General features: G+C 36.0%; 2 protein-coding genes across 2 annotated transcripts in view; both read right to left on the bottom strand.

Moving 5' to 3' along the window:
• eif3ha (eukaryotic translation initiation factor 3, subunit H, a) overlaps window positions 1-7,546 on the bottom strand; it is a 58,690-nt gene extending 51,144 nt beyond the window's left edge. Inside the window, exon 1 of the mRNA XM_058747342.1 lies at window positions 7,390-7,546. Coding sequence (XP_058603325.1) covers window positions 7,390-7,470 — 81 coding nt within the window. The 5' untranslated portion in view covers window positions 7,471-7,546. The remainder of the gene's footprint in view (window positions 1-7,389) is intronic.
• A 1,368-nt stretch (window positions 7,547-8,914) lies between these two features.
• Window positions 8,915-16,711, bottom strand: rad21a (RAD21 cohesin complex component a). Its single transcript, XM_058748150.1, has 14 exons — window positions 16,564-16,711; window positions 15,572-15,758; window positions 15,358-15,487; window positions 15,161-15,260; window positions 14,816-14,922; window positions 13,912-14,115; window positions 13,711-13,833; window positions 13,094-13,225; window positions 12,725-12,948; window positions 12,492-12,645; window positions 11,428-11,573; window positions 11,169-11,351; window positions 9,303-9,383; window positions 8,915-9,229 (listed from the first exon to the last, which is right to left on the bottom strand). Exons 2-14 carry the CDS (start codon window positions 15,713-15,715, stop codon window positions 9,038-9,040), a joined length of 1,920 nt encoding a protein of 639 aa, XP_058604133.1. The 5' UTR covers window positions 15,716-15,758; window positions 16,564-16,711; the 3' UTR covers window positions 8,915-9,037.
• Window positions 16,712-17,508: the final 797 nt, after the last annotated feature.

The following is a 17,508-nucleotide window of genomic DNA, read 5'->3' as shown; positions in this document are numbered from 1 at the left end:
CCGTTGTTCCAATCTTAGGGTTTGAATCATCGCTCATTTGATTCCAAGCAATTAACGGCTGATTAAACGACTAAACATGCTGTTTTAGAACGCTCCACTCCTCGCTGATGTTAATTGTTTCAGTGGTGTTTGTTTCTTGCAACTCAACACCAACCTTTGTTGTCAATGTGGCATTGTTTTTTTGTTATTCAATTTACGGTTAAGAACAGATTCAGTTCTATTTCTAAACGAAAAAACAAACTTTTTGTATTGAAAATTTCGGTATGGGTCTTTTGGTTCGGTACTCATGTGTAAGGCTACCGAACAAACACAGCATTGTTTTAACCACTGCACGAGTGGAACTTCGTAGGAAACTTACAGTTTTATAAATTGGTACTTTTGACAGCTTTCAAATTATGTACATTTTTGTCAGGAAATTCAAACAATGCTGTTTTGACACTCTTTGATGTGGCGTGACAGATCGCTGTATAAATGGCAATGCGGAGCGTGACCATCTCTTCCTCTTTACTACTAGTTATAATGCAAAATAAATATGAATGAACATTACATGCCTCATGTAATCGCTCAATCAGTATTTCAACCGTGGAAAGACGTCAATAAAACAGCTTGTAAACAAAATGTCATGTAGCATTTCATTTACCTCAGTCAGGTCATCAGTGCCCACAGCTCATTAGCTCGCTAGAAAAATGAAGTCCAAAAAGAAAATTTGTGATATATTAGACTATATACTTATTATATTTTACTTTACCGGTTAGTGATGTCTTAATTATTTAATATGCTTTAAAAAATCTGTTATGTATAAATGAATACATTTCAACAACAAATAGAAATTATAATTTAGAAGTTAATTCGAACTGCATTGTGCAATTTACATTTTTGCATATTTTATTTTATTTATTTATTTTTTTAAGTTGAGTGTTGGTTATTAAATTTAAAAATAAATGGTAATTAAGTTTGGGCTCTGTTGTAAACTGTAAACATATAGTAATGTAAAAGGGATTTTTATTCCTTTTTTTAAAAAAATAGATTTTTATTCCTAATAAAAATTATATATAAAACTAAACATAAAACTGTTTTTTGAATAATAAATGGCCCTCTCTTTAAATCGAGTAATTTATAAATAAAAAAAAAAAAGCAATTTTGTTTTGTTTTTTCCCCCTGCTGTACCAAAACCACACCGAATAAATTCAGTTTATATATAACTGAATTTTAGACAATGTTAGTATAGTATATAGCAGGGTTCCTCAAATCTTACCCTGGAGGGCCAATCCACTGCAGAGTTTAGCTCCAACCCTGATCAAACTCGCCTGTCTGTGATTTCCGAATGATCCTGAAGACACTGATTAGCATGTTCAGGTGTGTTTGATTAGGGTTACAGCTAAACTCTGCAGGAAATTGGATCTCGTGGGCCAGATTTGAGGATCCCTGGTATATAGTAAAGTAAATTATAATTTATATCTAATTATATGCATCATCTAATTTTCTTTTATGCAACTTGGCCACAAATCAAAAGATTTTTTCTTTATTTTCCATTAAATTAAGTTTGGCAGCAGTACAAAAACAGCTTCATATTACTAGGCATGAGTTAAAAATAAACAATTATATTAGAAAAAAAAATTCATATTTGAGGATAAAAGTCTAAATTCTATATTGATGCAACAAGGCGCTCATGTTCTGCGTGACAGACTACAGACACGAATGATGTTGACATTTACACTCATTTACATTTTACAAGAGAGAATATGATGTGAATAACCCCTCAGAGGCTCTTCAGCATGAAACTAAACTGAATGGTGCACCCTCCTGCGATGATTAATTAATGTGACTAATTAACTTTTTTTACAAAAAGACAAAAAATAAAAAAAATAATGACAAAACAAAAAATACCAAACACTAAATAATTGCCACTAAGTTATGCTAACATTCCCAAATATCTCTAATTAAAGGATTACGTTAAATAAAAATATTAATAAAAAAAAAATTAATAAAAATACTGCCTTTAAAATGAACTGTTCCATTACAGCTAATGGTTATGCAAAAGTTCCTAAAGATCTCTAATGTATTATGAGATTATTTTAACATACAATTTCCACTAAAGGTTTATTTAAATAAAATAAAAATATAAATTACAAATGAAAAATTAACTAACTAGCACATTTCTGAATATCTCTAACTTGTTTAAATACAGAATTTCCACTGCAATATCATTAATGATTTAAGCCTACTTAAGATATTAATAAAAATGTAAATATATTAATCTTGCTAACAGTTATGTCAGACAAAAAGTTAAAAATCTGTTAATATTAAATGGAACTAGGAAAAAGTGGGTTTTCTTCTCTCTAATGAAGCCTAAAACAAAGGCAAAACAGCTATTAGTTGACATTAACCATAGCCTTGATGAAATCAGCTGAAAGGAAAGTCATTTGAGGCAGAGCTAGTTTTTACATTGACACATTCTAAAAGCTGTAGTCCGCTTTATGCAAAAGAATCTTATAACAACCATCAGAGAGCAACTGCGATGCCACAATCAGCTCAGATCCGCTGCTGACTTCCCCTGAACACCATCCGTCAGACGAGCCGTCAGCACCGGCCGGAGGGGGCGAGGGAACTCAGGGGGCTGGCTTTTTACCACAGATTCAAAGTGGCGCTCCACACCCCCTGTTCTCCTCCTCCATCAGCTGGGTGACAGTAACAGAATACTTAATGAGGGCATGCGGCATGCGTTCCAGCAGCAGCAGCGGCGCAGACTACACAGCCCCATCAAAGCAGCACAACACAGCCTCAACACTCCATCTAATGATCCCCCCTGAACTCGGGAGAATTGCACGCTTGCCAGTTCTATTTTTGATAGGCGCTTTCGTTTTGCAATGACTAGCATTCTCTCTGCGGCGTATTGCGAGTGTTCGTGGGCTTTCTTGCTTTCAAACTTGCCTCAGTTGAAGGGTGATGCAATCCACACGCTCGTGGCAATCAGGTAAACGCGCTAACGTGTTCCCCACGGATCACGCTGACGTTAACGTCTGTCCCTGTCAGTTAGCCGAGCAAGGACGTGCAACCGTAGCCTGATGATTGTCGTTCTGCTACGACGAGGCCTATGATCCATCTTCATAAAACAATGACGAAACAAGGCATGCCGAACTGCCTCTCAAAACGAACAGCCTTTGACAACGTCGTAATTGAACAGTTTCACACCACGCGTACAAATGAGCTTGTACTTCAGATTTGCAATGCTGGAGGAGAAAGCCGCACTCAAAAGCTCAAATTAAGGCCTAATAGTTCACTTTTAATAAGAGAACTAGCTTAGACAATGTGAAATGTTAGATAATGACCTAAAAAAAAAAATAATATATACACACACACATATATATATATATATATATATATATATATATATATATATATATATATATATATATATATATATATATATATATATATATATACACATATACAAAACACTATACAGATAATTTAAGGTTGTTACTGTAATTATCTTATTAATATTAACTATATATATATATATATATATATATATATATATATATATATATATATATATATATATATAAATAATTTTAAGTTATGTATATATTTTTTTAAAAATTGAAAAGTGATCTGTACTGATAACCATAACTGATGAAATACTGTAATAACTAAAGAAACTAACTTTTTTCCTCCCCTACTTTTTTGGACACTTTTTTAGAAGTTATTAATAGAATAAAAATAGAAAAATATTGTTCCAAAAATGTAATTTTATGCCTGTACAGAGCAATTTAGATAAAAATCGGATAAAGATAGAAGAATGACCACAATTGTTAGCACAAATATTAAAGAAAAACTTAAATTGTCATCAAAAGTCACTGATATTAATTATAGATAATCTCAGAAAATCTCATCTGCAGTTTTTAAACTTCAAACAATCATGTGACAAGCGAGAACAGGGCTCGCAAAATTTCAAAATCCCTGGTAGCCCTTCGGGCAGGTACTCTTCAGATTTTGGTAGCCTTAAAATTAATTTAACTAGCCCGAATTAAAAAATTACTATTTTATTTTATTTATTTATTTTTAAATATAGAAAATCAGATAGGAGTTTAAATGTCAATCAAAAATATTTTCAATACACAAATATGAAGGAAGGAATTTTATTTCACTATTTACAAATTTTTAAAAATATATTTAAGGCAATTTATGACCCATTTTAAGAGCTGCACAAGTAAAATGAAAACAGAATGAGCGGGGTTGGACAATGTCTTTGGTAACATACAGTTTTGAGCCATAAAATTACATGATTTACAGTTCAGATACAGGTTTTCACAAAAACAAAAATCTTATACAACAGCGTTTCAGGCTATAGACCGTTTTTATGAAAAGGGATAAATAAAGCATATTAATTATGTTAACTTAAAACGTATAAATATTACTGTCTTAATTGTTTAGATTTTTAGAAAGCACATCAGTTTCCTTCTCATTTACAACTCTGTGTTTGATGCGTAAAAACATGAGTTGATATTTGCTTTGATCTGACCATAAACAGTAAGAAAGGCTTATTGGAAATGCAGATTCACTCTCTGCCACGAGGTGGCGCTTTAGGAGCGCTGAAATATTGCGGTTTCCCAGGAAACGCTGTACACAAAGCAGCTCCGCGCTCATAAACACTGCTTTATCAGGAATTATAGGTAAAATGAAATTAAAATGCCAACGACACTTTACTGAGGACAGTCGGTTACCTTCAGATACATTCACATAAAGACATCTGCGTCGCGTTTTGACTTGAAACGTGCCGCGCTCATATTTATTCAATAAAATCGTTGCCTTTTGAAGTTTAATCCTGCCATATCACGACTCATGTCTTTCCGTCCCCAACTTTAAGACCTCTTGAAATTATAATTAAGACATTTCTTATACCATTTAACGTATTTAAAACTTTTTATGGCCTTAATTTTGATACAACTCACTTTCAGAGTTTTTAAGGACCCGCGGGATCTGTATTTAAGGAGCCCGTCGGGCAGGCGGTGATACATTTTGGTAGCCCGACTGAAAAACATAATAGCCCCGGGACGTCGGGCTAGCGATTTTGCGAGCCCTGGAGAACCAATTAGCACAGGGAATCAATAATGCATCTGAAGGCAAATGAGATTTGAGAACTCCAGTTGAGAGAAATGATTGTAAAATAGCAATTTGAATCATGTATTTCAGTGTGTTCCTCTTACAAAGCTATTTTACGGTTTAAGAAGATCTGAAATAACGCAAAATATTTCAAATATGCAGCTTTTTTGAGGGTGCCTGATGTAAATCATCCAGTCTCATTATATACAAAAGCACAGCTCTGACCATGTGCCTAATAAGAAAACACTACGACAGGTATTGAAATGTAGGATGGATGAAAATAATGGAAAGATGCAAGCGACTGTCCTATCAAGGTCAATCTACGTCCAAAATGCCGAAACTGCACCAGATCATGACAGGATGTGTTCTTTCTCGAGACAACTTCGCCCTCTTTTGGCAGTGATATATAATGCAGTGCACAACACATCAGCACTGCATCAACCTCAAACTCAGACAACCTCTTTAATTAAGCAAACACTTCAGTTCTACTGCGCACCAGGAGATAAACAGCAGACCGTCCGCATGCATTACCGTGATGATAATTGGAGGGTTTAGACCAAATGCCAAACTACAAGCTCTGTGCTCAGACTTCAGCCTTTATCTAACGGGAATCACTGGTCTGTATAAGGGAATGCAGGCTAATGGTGTAGAATGATTTCGAAAAACAATTCCAGGAAAATAATGTACGGCACCTAAAGCAAAGTGAAAAACGAGGCCAGCAGTTGCAGCCCTACAGAAATAACAAATGAGAAAATTTGCTGTAAAAGTTGTACTAAGCAACTTTTCCACTGTGAAAAAAAATTTAGACAAAGAAATGAACAGCAATTCTGATAAAAGTTAGTTTTAGCATTCAGAAGTCATACACTGTGCACAAGAACACTTGAGCTGATCATATTCATATATTTCAGCCAGACGGACATAATGAGCCTTAAATCAATAAATGAAGTACTGTGCTGGTCTCAGACTATATTAATTTTCAATATTTTGCAGAATGTTGGTAACCAAACAGCTGCTAGTAGCCACTGACAGCCATATGAAAAAAATAAATAATAATCTGAATACTATGGAAATCAAAGGGAAACAGAAAGTGGTTGGTAATCAATATTCTGCAAAATCTCTTCTTTTATGTTTGGCAGAATAGAGGAATTCAAACAGGTTTGGAACAATATGAGGATGAGTAAATGACGGAATTTTCATTTTTGAGTGAACTATCCCTTAAAAATAAAAAATAAAAGTCCTTCCAAGAATATCATTACACTACAATGGTACAACAAAAAATGAAAAATAAAAAAAATATATAAAACTATAGTACACTACAATTTAAATGTTCGGGGTCAGTAAGACAAATGCTTTTATTCTGCAAGGATGCATTAATTTGATCAAAATTACAGTAAATACATTTATAACATTTATAAATGTTATAAAATATATTTTTTTCCAAATAAATTCTGTTCTTTTAAGCTCTTAATTCATCATAATCCTGAAAACGTATCACCATTTCCACAAAAAAAAATATAAAGCAGCACAACGGTTTTCAACATTGATAATAAGCTTTTAAATCACTGGAATAAATTACATTTTAAAATATTTTCAAACAGAAATCATCCCACATTATTACTTTTTTTTTTTTTTTTGGATTTTACATTAAGTGCAGCCTTAAAGAGTAGGCTATAAGATAATTTTATATACACACGACAATTAAATATAATAAAATCTTAAACCCTAAACTTTTCTAAAGTAGAAGAGGGTAGTAGTAGTACATAATGTCATCAATTTTAAAGAAAAATATCTAAAAAATGTACAGCTGTACAGCCATGTTTTTCTGTTGAGTAACGTTACCTTGAAGAATGGTAGAAAAGTAGTAGTATGGTACTTGGAAATATACCATGGTAATGACATTTCGCGCACTTTAAAATACTTCCAAGAACACCATGGTGGTATAACGGTATATTGACAAAAAAAAAAAAAAATCCACTGTACTCCTTCAGTTAAGAACAGATACCACAGTAACTACAGTACCATGGTACAGTGATGGCAGCAGATGGATGTACCACCACTTTACACTTTCGGGGAGTAGCATGTTCAAAGTCCTGGTATTACCATGGTACATGTCCACAAAACTAATACCACAAAACCCCAGTATTTCTACGGTCTGTTTTCAGCGCGCTTCCTGATACAGTAAACGGTGAAGGCTGAGCTCCCCCTACCAACCTACAGCTGAACACAACACACGAGTCTCTTCACACTTCAACATAATCTCACTCCACAGCAAACTTCACTCACCAGCCCATCGATCTGGATCAGTTTCACCGGGGAATCCAGAGGATTGGAACCTGAAGCAGCTGATTCTTTGCGGCTGGCCATTGTTAGATGAAGAGGGAAAAGGCCGAAGCACGTGTGAGGAGGCTTTTCCGGAACGATCCGAGCACTTCCTGTGTGAAGTCTTTACGAGAAGACTTTTACATTGGCAAAATAAGAGTCTCGCGATTTCGTCCTAAAATTAAAAGCAAAAATACTGCATTGTGATATTAATCACATAATAATGCAGCAGCTCACGCTATAAATGAATTGACCACAAACAGCGCAACGGCTGTATTTAAAATGTAGTACTAGGCTACATACTGTATACTGCCTACGGTTTTCCATTTAGCACGTGAATCAATGCACATTATGCAACATTGAAACAGTGGTATGTTATATTGTTGTCAAGCCTCATGACTTCATAAACCTTTTTGTGCAAGAAATGTCCTGTCCAAAAAATTTGTAAGAGCATTGCATTGTGGGATACAGTATTGATAGTACCACAGTGTGCACACTCCTCAGGAAGTAAGGCTGCAGATGGATTAATTATAACCAGCAAATTAAAGTGGACATGAGAATGTATTTAAAAACTGAAAGGTTACGGTCCTTTATTGCACAGGTAATTATAAAGTTTAGTGTAGTGCAAAGTATAGACCTAATTAAACTTTTTTTTTTTTTTTCAGATTATATAGTCAACATCTGAAGTGAATAAAAAAAAATGTAATCAAAGTTGTCCTAAGACAAGAACGCATTTTGGTTTTAGGACAACTTTGATTAAAGGTTTTGATCCAGTTCAAATTTTGACTAGTGTATATGTAAAACAGTTTTAACTTAATATTAAAATATTTTGTTTCAACTTTAGTATTTACACATATGTGAATATTGGGACCTAATAAAGTTACTATTGTTGAAATACATATAAATATATTGAAATATATTATATAACTTTATTCTGTGGCACTTATAGGAAAAAAAGCATTAACCAAAAATGTGTGTGTGTGTGTGTGAGAGGGGGGATTGGCTGTTTAGTCAAAAAAGGTTCCCAACCTGACCTAGGATGAAATTTGTATTGGTGCCAAGTACACTATAGTAGAGAAACATAGGAAACATTTTTTCAATCAATATCAAAATTTAATCACAAGTGCATAAAAATTCCAATTGTATGTAGGGGTTTAACAAACCTTTAATAATCATAATTGCCATTAAAAGAGAGATACAAAACACTGAACTATTGTGTCATTAAATCCACTTGGGTCTCCAAAAATAAACCTTTGTCTCTCAATTGTGACATTATTAAAAAGTTAAAATGTACACATAACTAACTCTACTACAAATGTAAAACTTAATGGGATAAAGCTTATGAAGGAACATTAAAACAGAACAATGGCAGAAAAGAAAAAAAACAAGTAGTGAAACTGAAAAATCCCAATGGTTTTGACAATATGGAGGTCCAACATGTACTAACAAATAACACCTATGTAGGTACAATGTCTTCATGATCTATTGGATTTGACTCAAAACCTTTAAAATTGGCCCCAAAGGACAAAAACTGGTACAAAAAGCAACAGTAGCAAAACAAAACTGTTAAATACAACTACTAAAAACAAAACAAAAAATAGAGAGTATGCATCTATACAATATGGAACCGCGGTCCTGGTGTGGCGACGATGTCACTGTACGGCTCGGTCTGCGTCAGCTCGATGGCCTGCTGCTTCTTCAGCACCAGGAAGCTGTAAAACTTGGCCGCAGCCTGTTTCTTGTTGTTGTTTCTACACAGCTCGAGCAGGCTGATGGACTGGGCTCCGGTTTTAGCCACCACACGCTGTCAAAACACAGAAGAATGAGGAAACCTGTTTCCAACATCTTTATAGTTAACATATGGTCCAAATACAAACCTGAAGACCGTGAAGCATCTGCTGAGTTCTCTTGTTCCACCGTCGCTCCTCTTGGTCCTGGTCTCCTTGTCCCTCCTCACCCTGTTGATTAAAACACAGTGAACAATTGTCAGTAACATATGGAAGCTTGTTTCCGCAAAAGGATAAAAAAAAAAAAAAAAGAAAAATAATTTTGACTAAACTCTTTTTTTTCTCTCAATTCTGATAATTAAGATATTTTTCTCACAATATCAATATTCTCTAAATAAAGATAAACTCAGAATTCTGACTACTTTTCCAAGAATTTTTTTTTTGCAATAATTGCAAGAAACTCAGAATTGTGAGATATGAATTCAGAATTATGTTTTGTTTTGATGAAAGACGAACTTTTGGAATTTAGACCTTTTTCCCCCTTAGAATTGTGAAATATAAAGAAAAATATCAAATTGCGAGTTCAAAGTTTCAAATTTATGTAGCAAATATTTCTTTGCAAGGCAAGGCAAGTTTATTTATATAGCACATTTCATACACAATGGTAATTTAAAGTGGTTTACATAGAAGTAAAATAATCATTAAAAAAAATAAATCACAAACAATAAAATAAGGAATTTAAAAATGTTTAAAATGAATAAAAATGACTATACAGAAAATACAGTGCAGTCAGTTCGGACATAGCACAGTGCTCATTCAACAAATGCACAGCTAAACAGATGAGTTTTGAGTCTGCATTTAAAGGTGGGGTATGGAATTTTTCAAAAACGCAGAGTCGGGGCAGAGTACCAAAACAAACTTGTAGCCAATCAGCAGTAAGGGGCGTGTCTCCTCATGATGTTTTGGAGGAGAGAGCTCGCAGTGCACAGGAGGACGGACATTAGCCGAGCGACGACAGAAAGATAGAGATGGAAGATAAAAAACAAAAAAACAAAAGAGGAAAACATCCGTGGAACGATAAAGCAAGAAGTAGGACCCGTGTAAATATCGGAACAGCTTTCCAGCGCAGGAGAGAACTGAAGGAGCGGAGAACTGTGCTGTTCGGTTTCACTTTCGCTTTCGAAATCGATCACGTTCAGCAAGGAGGGGAGAGGAAGGAAAGTGGGGGGCACAGTAACTCGTCGTGGAGGGGAGAGGGGGGGCACGGCACGCGAATGCCCCTCCTTGGCGCCGGCCCTGGTACACCGAACGTGCCGCAACAGCTGAAGTCTGTCTACACTCGACGCGACAAAGCGACCGTTGAAAATCATTTGAAATGTGTGTCAGCATGTCACAAATAGAACACGGCAGCAGTTTTCTGTGCCGCTCGCACCGCTCGCTCCGGTGTAGACATGGTGTAACATTGGTTTTGCTTTGTTTCACAGAACCAATCGTTGCCTGGGTATCAAACGTATGTGTGGGGCAGAGCTATCAAAATAGGGGCGAGACCCTTTTGGGGTAGGGGCGTGTTTGTTTTGGTGATTTCAAATATCAACAATGGCTACCAGAAATCACTTACCCTGCCTTTAAATGTGGCTAATGTTTTAGAACATCTGATCTCTTCTGGAAGCTGATTCCAACTGCGGCCAGCATAATAACTAAAAGCAGACTCCCCTTGTTTTGTGTGAACCCTTGGTATTTATAACTGACTCGATCCTAATGATCCGAGTGGTCTGTTAGGTTTATATTCAGTGAACACATCTGCAATGTATTTGCAATTGAGTTAATACTCGCTCAGAATTCTGACATTTTTTCTGAAAACGTTTTTTCCACCACAAAAACAGGCAATTGGTACTTTTTCACTCACAATCCTAACTTTTTTTTTTTCTTAGAATTGTGAGAAAAAAAAAGAAATGGGCTTCCATAGTAATGGCATAGTCAAAATGAGAGCTTTTCTTCCACCTGTAAACATCTCACCTCTTCATCACTGTCGTCCTTGTCTTTCTCCTTGCTCCTGTCATCTAACAGGTCCAGCTCCGGTACCAGTCTTGAGAGGTTGTTGCTGTCCTCAGGAGGAAGATCCACCTGGGGCATGTCGAGCTGTTGGGAAAGGACCGACTGATCCACAGGCTGAAGCGTCTGTTCCAACACTCCCATTGGCTGGAATGACAATTGTGCACCATTAGGCTTTGTTCCAAAACCTTTACTAGGCATTATGATTATCTGGTTGACTTACAGGCAAAGCTGCATCCTTTTCAAGCGACTTGCGCTTCACTCCACGCTGGCGAGATGGAGGTGGCATCATGGACTCGTCCAAAGCGGTTCTGCTGCCCTCCATAGAGGAAGCCTGCAGCATACTGGGCTCCTCCATAATGGTCTGATCTGTAGGGCACAAGCAGGAGACTTTCACTTGAGGCTTTCAAATGACTGTGACACAAGAGTGTTAAGCCAGGGGGTTTCAATCTTTTAGCCGTGGACCCCCAAATATGATCTTCCCCATTTAAGCAATCTCCATTCTGAAATTTAAAAGGGAACTATATTTTTAAATGTATCTATCTTATGGGGATATTCACATTACCTATAACCATGAAAAAAATGCAATTGTTTTTATTACTTTACATTAAATGTATATAATATTACAAAAAATATTTTAGCTAGTTACAAATTTTGTTTAGCCTAAGTTGAAGTACTAAAACATTAATAAATACTATATAGACATTTAAAAATGAATAAAAATGACAAACACACAACAATATAACTAAAACTTTAAAATAAAACAGAAAATAAAACCAGTATATATATCAACAATACTAAAATAACTGATAAAGACTTAATTTATAAGATAATTATCATTTGGGAAAAATATTTTGATCCATTATTATGTGTTTTCTACTCCCTATAGTACTGTAATATTAGATGTATTTGAAATATTTTTTATTATTTACATATTTCAATTCATTATTTTTTTAAATAATTCTCATCTTTATTTTTTACATTTTGAAAACACTTCCACACCGTGGAAGTAATTTCCTATTGTATTATGTTTTCTAATTAACTATAGTACTGTACTATTAGATCTATTTCTTCAAATACATTTGTATTTTTTTATTTGAATATTTTGTATTCAGTTTTACTTGTTTTCTTTATTTGTTTTCACATTTTTACAATCCTTTTCTCTAACTTTTCCTGAGACTCCGTACCACTCACTTGTGGACCCTGTGGACACCAGTTTGAAAACCTGTATGTTAAGCTGCAGTAATCGTGCTTATGTAGCCACTCAACAGCAAGTCAAGAGCTTACCAATCACTTCACTCCTGTGACCCAGTGCCTCCTCTCTGGGCACTTCTGGGTTCTCCAGCTCCTTCAGGAAGTCCTCCAGGCTGTCGGCCTCTCCTCCCTTCCTCCTCTTCCTCAGCTCATCAGGCACCAGTGGAGTCAAGCAGCGAGTAAACATCTACAACACACACATTTCCTATTATTTCAGCCGAGCTTTAACATAGTTATATTACAGTGACGTAAGATCAAACCATCACCTTCAGCAGTCGGCCGTTCCAGAGAGGCTGTGCAGGCAACGAGAACAGCTTCTCCACACCTCCAGTCTCCTTCCACATCATCAGCTTCTTAGTAGGAGGAGCCAAATCCAGCGTGGTGACAATATCAGAGTAGTCACTCAACTGAGCGCGGATAGTCTTACTGTCCAACTCCTTCAGACTGTCGACAATGAGCTTTCTCTTTCTCTTAGCCTTGGTTTCTTTCACTGAGGACACACAAGTGTTTTAGTAATCTATATTGAAGACAATCTTAATATAGATCACTGAAACAAGCTACAAGGCTTTCCATTGAAACCATCCTTGGTTGCATTTCATCAATCAATTCAATGTAAATTTATTGTTCAGTTTTACCAGTAATGTCGATGGGCTCAAGAGCGAAAGCTTCGTCTTCATTGGGCACCAGAGTGGTCTGCTCTGTCTGGTCTGTGGTGTTGGGAAGAGGCTCCACTGGTCCAGAGTCTGGACTGTCAGGACCGGCAGGGGCTGAAATGATAATGCAGACACGTTAGTTCAAACTATTTGTTTAAAAATGCATAAAATGCAATTAATACAGATTTATTTCTTGCTCAAAAAATCATCAGAAAACGTTATTACAGAAAAGACCCCTTACTTTACACCCTCATGATTGTGCATCAGAAAAAAATATTTTTTCTTGACATGGCAAGGTTTGTTCAAGTTATCCAATAGTAAGACACCAAGAAATGATTTGTTAGTAAGAAAAATACTTGCTAAGACTATTTAACAATATCCTTGTTATACGTTACATGTAACAAACCACCAAATAAAGTTGTTGTTTTTTTATGTAGGAAATAACATGAATACAAAAATTCTTTGTTTATACATTTCTGTCAAAACTCGACATGGAAGGGAAATTTTCAGTGGTAAAAAAATGTTTACTTTATATTCTACATTTCTAGTTATTTCATTGAGACAAGCAACAGCTGAGAAATTTTGTAGGATTTACTTACGAGAAAAAGCATCGAAGTCGTCGTCATCATCGCCATGGTTTTGAGGCATCATCACACTGTCAGTGATAGCTGGAGGATCATCAAATATACCACCACCATCCTCATTGCTCAGAATCTTATCCACTAAAATTGAGCAGATACCAGGTTTAGTATCACATCATCATATGAACAATATACAGGTCAAATCAAATTGGAACTTACTCAGAATTCCACCATCAGTGCTTTCCAGGTTGTTATCTCCAAAGTCGTCATAGCCAAGGTTGGTCGATTTGTCAGGGAGGTGAGCGGGACCAGGCTCAGGCTCAGCTTCCAGAAGCAGGGTGGAGGCAGAGGATCCATGGATGATGTCCACCTCAAAAGCATTCTCCTCCCTCATCATCTCACGATCATCCATGCCGAAGTCACCTATGACGACATTACCAGCATGAAGTGGATACATACATGGATCACATGAGTCGCTAGCATAAGTAGTGTTAGATGGGCCACCCAAGTATATCTGGTGACTCATCTGTAGTTCAAACAGCTGATAAAAGCATTACAATAATCCACATGACTCCAGTCCATCAATTAACATCTTGTGAAGTGAAAAGCTGTGTGTTAGTAAGACACAAATCCATCATTAGGCATTGTAAATTCAAGCTATTGCTTCTGGCCAAAATACCAGTCCATAATCTATAACGCTTCCTCCAGCATGTTTGTTTTTTCACTTGAAAATTGTGCTTGATCTGTGCATATTTCTCTACCGATTCAAAAAAGGCGACATTTTCACTGGAGAAAGCAATATGATGGATAGAGGACTCATATTTTGATCGTAAGCAGTGGTTTGAAGTTAAAAACTTCTTAATGATGGATTTGTTTATTACAAGCAGGCCGTTTTTAATATTTTGGTGAACTATACCTTTAACAGATATAAAACTAATTGCATTATTTAACATACAAATTTTATACTATTTATTTTGATAAGATTTTAATAGAGCTATGAATAGAAACAATTATAGGTTTTAATATAGTTTATAGTTTAATATACTCAATAAATCATCCAACACAAGTATATTTCAGAGCTGTGGGGAAACAATGATAAAAAAAAGAAAAATAATTTTTTTACCAAAGTCATTGTCGGCCATGAGGCTGATGTTTCCTACTTCCTCCCTCATGGTAATCTCTTCAACACGACTCTGGTTCAGGGTGAACTGCTGTGCTACATCTATATCACTGAAATAGACGATTTTAATTTATAAATCATAAATGCAAAATAAACTCAGCCAAAGAAATACTTGGAGCATAACTACAAAATTTCAACAAAGTTTTTTTTTTTTTATTCCAGGACCACCGTGTAGTTTTATACAGCAAGCAAACTGATACAGATTATAGCGTAAATGTTTCATTCACAGTCTGTGTCTTAACATACACCACACATATTGTGTTGAAATAAAAGACAAGTGTTTCTTACTCCAAATCAGGAAGGGGCTGGTCAAAATCGTGAAACTCCTCTGGTAAGGTGATGGCGTTGTATGCTGCCTCGCGGTTGTCTTCTGGCAGATCAACAACACCTAAAAACCACAATGTATTCTAGTAAATACAGACAGTCAAAGCCAGGTGACTTTGAAATCTATAGATTTCGCTAAAATGTTCGTTTAGATTCACTACCTGGGCGGAAAGCCATTTTTATCTTGATAAACGCTTCATTACAATCAGCCAGAAGATATTTGGCTTTTCTGTGGTAGATCCTCACCACACCCAAGAGAAGATGACCAGATGTACGCAGAGCCATTTTCACCTATTTTAACAGTAACAAAACAGTATTAACATATGCAGGAACACACCATTCAAAAGCAAAACAGCAGTAGCACTGCAGGCTCACCTTTGGTGAAATGATGCTTTCCACGCTGCTCTCCAGGTTGCATTCAAAGACGTGTGCTTTGGTCAGCTTTTTGTCCCAATGGGCCGCCAGCCAGATCTTGGCCAGCGGCCCACGTTTACTGAGGACAAAGTGGGCGTAAAACATTGCCCTGGTGTCTGGTCAAAGCTCCGAGATCTCTCTGCTACACCTGGAAGGAGTCACAAGAGTATTCGTTCAAAACTTCAGAGTAGAGTAATGTCTCAAAACCTAAGTACCGGAACATGCCTACCTAGGCAGCAATTTAACATTCACAGGCTTTGAGATACAGAATACATGAGATCCATAGAATGCATAATTTTTAATGCAAATTAATCCATAACCAGCCAATGAAATGCACAAACATGCAAAAGTCAAATCTTATGCACCAAAAACACAAGTTTCGATTTGCATTAGATATTGTACACTTAGTCTGAGTTACTAGTCAAGATGTATTACATTAACAGCATTTATAAGCATTGCCCGCCTTTACACCAACATTAAAACATGAAGGCGATGAAAAAAAAAAATTGCACACCACCAAACCGCCGTATTATTCAATGCAAAACTTTAAAAAGTTGAATACAAGCAAATTACAGAAAAATGCATTGAATAAAGATGCAAAAGAGTTGCGTTAATTTTCCCCATAAGCTTTTGGCTAAGTTGCAGATTAGCATGCATCGCTACTTAAACCTAAAATAGCCAATATAACGTTACCACTTATAAGCTATAAATGACAGAGTTTATTTTTCCCGTTCACAATTAACGAATAAAAGTTAGAAACCAATAATACTTCTGATTTTAATAATTCCTGCAAAGCCAAATTATTTTAAAGCTATCATTAGCAATTAGCATTAGCCAACTGTTGATTAGCAACAGCACATAAGCAACGCAAGCGTCAAATTTCACCCTCCCGCTAATATATTCCACTTCACATGCACATTTATCCGCAACAACACACATTTTCGAGAACGTACCATTCAAAATATGTTATCCGTGTTGATTGCGGCTAGTTTATTCTCTCCCCTCCTGCGGAGAGAAGTTAGCAACCGTTTCCTCTCATTGAATCCGACAAAGATGGCGCGCGCTCTCGGCGGGATGTTTACAGTCAAAATTTGGCGGTGGGCGGTGCTTGGCCAGTGATTGACAGGAAGCGGCTGCAGGGGAGGCTGGCGGTGGGAGGGGCTTAGCTGGTGATTGACAGGACGTGGCTGTAGTGGAGCCCAATGACAGCGCGCTGTGCGGTTGGCAGAGGGCGGTGTTGTGTTACTAAACGAATGCTGGGTTTGAAGCGAGGAGTCGCAACGAGTGAGAGGAAGTCGAGTGAATCTATAGTTCCTATATGTATATACAGTTTCTTTTGTGTGCATGAACAGATAAAATAGATGTACATTTTATAATGTGCTCATAAAAGGTGTACTTTTGAATGCACTGTAGTCACATGCTTTGGATAAAAACCGTCTGCCAAATGCGTAAATTTACAGACAGTAATGATATAAAATGATGCAGGCCAATTAATAATGGTCTGGTGGTCTGACTCTACACTCTTAAAAATAAAAGGTGCTTCACGATGCCATAGAAGAACGTTTTTTTGTCTAAATGGTTCCATAAAGAACCTTTAACATCTGAAGAACCTTCTTTTTTACAAAAGGTTCTTTGTGGCGAAAGAAGGTTCTTCAGATTATAAGGTAAGAAAGAGATGCTTCTTTAAAGAACCTTTGACTGAATGTTTTTTTTTTTTTTTTTTTGTGGAACCAAAAATAGTTCTATGGCATCGCTGTGAAGAACCTTTTAAACACCTTTATTTCTTTATTTTTAAGAGTGTAATTTTATAGGCAAAAAAATATATATATGTATATATAATGTATATTAAACATTATATATATATATATATATATATATAATTTTTTTCTGCCTATAAA

The sequence above is a fragment of the Onychostoma macrolepis genome, chromosome 16 (assembly GCF_012432095.1).
Source record: "Onychostoma macrolepis isolate SWU-2019 chromosome 16, ASM1243209v1, whole genome shotgun sequence".
Classification (NCBI taxonomy): domain Eukaryota; kingdom Metazoa; phylum Chordata; class Actinopteri; order Cypriniformes; family Cyprinidae; genus Onychostoma; species Onychostoma macrolepis.
The sequence above is the reverse complement of the archived record's forward strand: the minus strand, read 5'-3'. Positions and strand labels throughout refer to the sequence as shown.

Bases quoted from the DNA above. Each gene is read 5' to 3' on its own strand.
- rad21a (XM_058748150.1), bottom strand. From the start codon at position 15,715: ATGTTTTACGCCCACTTTGTCCTCAGTAAACGTGGGCCGCTGGCCAAG. The intron at 15,488-15,571 runs GTGAGCCTGCAG...CTGTTAAAATAG, and splicing joins AAAGCATCATTTCACCAAAG to GTGAAAATGGCTCTGCGTAC. The intron at 13,834-13,911 runs GTAAGTTCCAAT...GCTCAATTTTAG, and splicing joins CACTGATGGTGGAATTCTGA to TGGATAAGATTCTGAGCAAT.